The 4558-nt window shown below is 42.9% G+C and overlaps 1 protein-coding gene across 2 annotated transcripts in view; it reads left to right on the top strand.

Annotated features, from left to right (window-relative positions):
* Positions 1-2202: 2202 nt before the first annotated feature.
* Positions 2203-4558, top strand: part of LOC106518065 (low-density lipoprotein receptor-related protein 1) — a gene marked incomplete at its 3' end in the record, with an annotated part of 86483 nt that continues 84127 nt past the window's right edge. For both annotated transcript variants that reach the window (XM_014009161.1, XM_014009159.1), the window contains 1 exon segment: positions 2203-2826. In XM_014009161.1, coding sequence (XP_013864615.1) covers positions 2730-2826 — 97 coding nt within the window.

Below are 4558 nucleotides of genomic sequence, written 5' to 3'. Positions count from 1 at the left end.
AATAGGTTTCTTGTGATTGCAAAAAGACAGTTATGCCAAACATGACCTTTTTCTGCTTCTGAAGAGAGTTCCTGACTCAGAACCTGCAGAGGATGAACTGATTCATATTCCACTACGTCGAGATCAAACGAACTGTGAGGCTGCACTACAACAGCCGCTTCCTGCTGCAGTCCTGGAAGATAGCATCATTTCTAGGAATGAGGAGCAGCTGTATAATGACATTAGAAATGAAAACGACAGGAGCCGGTCTGCAGGTACAGAGAGCAGAGTCAGCTGGGAAACAGCAACAGAAAAAAATGCTACATAAAGCATGTTAAATATAATCACGCGTTATTATTAATATTGACAAAGCAATGTGTTCKGAGTCCTTTTGGTTCCTGGGAACTATTATCACAAAGGAGCAGAGCATCAGCTCCCTCATCAAAAAGGACCCAGAGATGATGTATTTCCAGCGGCAGCAGAGACAGTGATGGTGAACTTCTCCACTGCCATCATCGATCCCATCCTCACCACTTCCATCGCCGTCTGGTACTCTGCCTCCACCGTGAAGGACAAGGCCAGGCTGCAGAGTATCATCAGGACCGCTGAGACATTGATTGGCTGCAATCTGCCATCTCTCCAGGACCTGTGCTCCTCCAAGATTCTGAGGCACGCAGGAAAGATTGCGACTGAGCCCTCCCACCCCAGACACCCTCTGTTTGAAGCGTCTCACTCTGGCAGAAGGCTGTGCTCCATCAGGACCTCCTCCGTCACAGAAACAGCTTCTCTCTAAACGCTGCAGGCCTCATCAACGAGGCCCAGGTTTTACAATGACCGATGGCATACATGTCACGTTGTGAGAATTGTCCTTAAATTAAACAGATTTCCCACATTTTGCATGTCTTCACACAGGGCAATCATATGGATTTTTTCAAAAACTTTGCTTTAAGTCTCTGAGCCAGCAGGCAGGTTTGCAAGCCCCTCGTCCTCCCCTCCCGGCTCCTCTATCTCCACATCCTGTCTCTGCGGGGACAGTCTGCTTGTCCGCACAATTATGTTTATCACAAAGGCTTAAAAAATACCACAATATAGGAGATTACAATATAGGCGTTAGTGAACCACTTCTTAGGTCTACTTTGTATTTTAATTGTATCACACAATTTTTATTAGGGTGGCCCTTGCCCCAGCCGTCCCCCCTTTGGTGGCACCTCTGTTCAAATTTTAAAACTACTTTCAAGTCAGACAGATTTCCTGTTTTACTTGTAAAAGTGAACCAGTATGCAGCCTTCTACTTTACATACCTTTATATATATATTCTGTACTTTCTACTCCTTACATGTTTAAAAAAGACAAGAAGTAGAAAGTCATTACTTTTATTTCATTTTTGCGTGTTTTCATTCCAGCTTGTTATTGTAAAATATAAAAACTACCCATATAAATTGTGCCTCCTAGATAGAGTGAATTTAATTGTGGTTGAATGAGAAGTATAAATATACCAAATTCTGATACGTTATTAGTTTGTACGCAAACAACCCATGTCACACTCCAGCAGGACATGATCATTAAAATAAAAGCCCTGTACTTAAGAAGTATTTGTATTTCATGAATTATATTATTGTATTTGGCTGCAGCCCTCAGACTTTTCATTTTCTTGAAATGTTTGAGCAGCCTTGATATATGTATATAAACTGAAACAGCTGGACTAGTGCATCCTAAATTTAACATAAATTAATTGTTTTAATACAACAGTCATTTCTGCATTTTTGGGGGGAGGTCACCTACTAATAAATGTCATTACAGAAAATCTAACCTCTCATTTTAAATCAATACTTTTACTTTTAATACTTAAGTACAAAAAATATCAGATACTTTAAGACTTTTACTCAAGTAATAATCCTAAAGGAGACTTTGACTTTTACCAAAGTAATTGTTTGGTACGATACTTCTTTTACTGAAGTTGGCCTATCACTTTGTGGTACTTGATGCTTACTTGAGCCTAACTAGTGAGCATTTATCTATTTTTAATTTGTTTACATTTCTTAACCGATATTTAGTGAAGCACAAAGAGGTTTAGTGCTCTGCAGCTCGGTTAGTTTACATGTGAGTGTGATTTTGGACGTGAATGGCGGGGTGTCTGGAGGAGGAGGAGGAGGAGGAGGAGGAGGAGGGGAAAACCAGAGAAGCTGCTCCGGGCAGGTGAGAGGAGGAGGAGGAGGAGGAGGAAGGGCCAGCTGAGATGTTGCGACGTCACTCTGTGACGGACTCCAGGTTTGAGGCTCATCTGCGTCCAGCGGCGGCGGCAGAGGAGAGGAACGCTCGCTCCACGTCTCTGCTCCCCTCCGTGGCCTCCCCAGCGGCGCAGGGAGAACAAAAGACGGACGAACCGCACCGACACCCGGGCTCGCGAGCTCGGCTTCAGACCGCCGCTAGCTTGATGCTTCTCACTCCAGCCCTCTGCTCGTCTCCCTTTGTGGCAGGGGCTGCCCATGCAGCCGAGGAGGAAGACCCCCTAACCAACACTCTGGGAGAAGCCCCCAGCTTCTTCTTCTTTTATTCTCTTCGGTTTGTCGCGCCGAACAAAATCTCCGAGAGTTCGGCGCTAAAGCGTCGTTTCCAGTGACCGAGGAGCATCTCCTCGGTTTCGACGTCGTCTCTGCCTCTCTCCGTCTCCGTCTGCAACCTCCGGCTCTGACAGGACCCGAGCGACCGATTGATGTGTGGGATTCTCCCCCCGGATCTCTAAGCGAACGATGTTGCGCATCTCGGCCAACATGTTGGCGGCAGGGTTGCTTTTCCTGGGATTCTTGCACAGTTTGAAAGCAGTCTCTCCGTCCAGGGCTGTCGATGGTAAGTAAAATAAATAAATAAATAAAATATTGACTTAGAGATGCTGGGGGAAGAAAACTACAGATTTTAATGTTGTCTGCATGCAGTGAGAGAGTAGACCGAGGCGAGACAATTAAAGCTGTCTTTTGTCTCTGTCTCTCCCACTGTAACATGTGAAGACTGCAGAGTCACAGCATGCTTTTATTTGCTGACATACTATAAAAAATACCATAATAAATGCATCACAGGCCTGATTCATAGCTGCTTTTAATGTTATGTTTACAGCTTTTTATTGCTTGTGCCAAATATATGAGAATTTCCAAAGACCAGTGTTTAACATAGCTTGTTTTTTTTTGACATTTTGACAAATATTTATAAAGAAGGGCTGTTAAATACCCCCCAAAATTTCACAATATTTTGCAGTTTTAAGTAAGAAATTTTGTATTTCTTTGTTGTAACAGTGCTTCTTGGCAATCAATCTTATTCCATGAGAAAGCCTGTTTATGTTCTCATAAATAGTGCCACATTTGTCAGGAAAATACATTTGTGGGTTGAACCCTTAAAAACTTGCCAAATTTTCTCAGCCACTGCCGCTTATTCTGCAACTGACTCTTGTTTGGTGTTGATTTATTCATTTATTGACTAAAGGAATGAAGTCTGAAGAAATAAAGAATATGGGTGATTGAATAATTTATTCATGCAACAAACAGCAGCATGTGGAAGAACCATAGGCAGCCACAACAGCTTGGCGCCTCCTCATGCTGCTCACCCGCTTGTTTACACAAGCAGTGTCAACACAAGCGGGCCRTGGCAGAGTGGTTAGGGGAGTTGACCTGCAACCGGTGGGTTGCCGGTTTGATCTCCCGTTCCATCTGTCTCAGTCGTTGTGTTCATGGGTAAGACACTTCACCTGCCATGCCTGCTGGTGGTGGTCAGAGAGCCCAGTGGTGCCAGTGCATATACCCCAGGGCAGCTGGGGCTACAAATGTAGCTTACCACCATCAGTGTGTAAATGATTGAAATGTAAAGCTATTTAAAGCTCAATATAAGTTCAAGCCATTTACCATTTACACAATGCTGTTGGACGGGATCCCATTCTTCCTTTAGTACTTGTCGCAAGTCATCCAGTGTAGATTTAAATTGAACAGCATGCCCAAGCTGATCACATATGTATTCATTGGGGGTTGAAGTCAGGACTACAGGCAGACCATCCCATCTTTTCCACTACTAATTTGTGGACGTAGTCTCTGATGAACTCTGCTCAACTGGGGTGAGCTGAGTATATTCATCTTGGAGGATAGTCACAGATGCTGGAGATATGGGATTTCGTCTGGTTGCTCTCAGCACCAGGGGTACCAGGAACTCAGAACAAGATTTAATAACAGAATAACCTGCTTGGTATAGACAAGGATGATAGCAAGTTTTTCAAGTGTGCAAACCACAAATGTATTGTCACAACAAATGTAGCACCATAAAGGTAAAATAAATGCAATACATTATAAGAGTTTTAGTGAAATTTGTTGTGAAATTTTGTCACTTGAAAGTGTAGAAAACTCAAAAGTTAATTGTTTGTGATATTCTGTGAAAAAAAAAAACACAACAAATAATAAATATTAAACTGTGATTGTGTTGAAACCATAAAAGCTATTGTGAATAATAAGAATTTGTGTTCAGAGATCTAAAGTCCAACTTTCTGGGACCTGCCTGCACTTTGAATGATGTTCGTACTCTGAAGTATGTCCAAGCTTTGGAG

This window comes from Austrofundulus limnaeus, unplaced genomic scaffold, assembly GCF_001266775.1.
Source record: "Austrofundulus limnaeus strain Quisiro unplaced genomic scaffold, Austrofundulus_limnaeus-1.0 Scaffold55, whole genome shotgun sequence".
Classification (NCBI taxonomy): Eukaryota; Metazoa; Chordata; class Actinopteri; order Cyprinodontiformes; family Rivulidae; genus Austrofundulus; species Austrofundulus limnaeus.
Note: the sequence above shows the minus strand (reverse complement) of the source record. Positions and strands in the feature narration are given on the sequence as shown.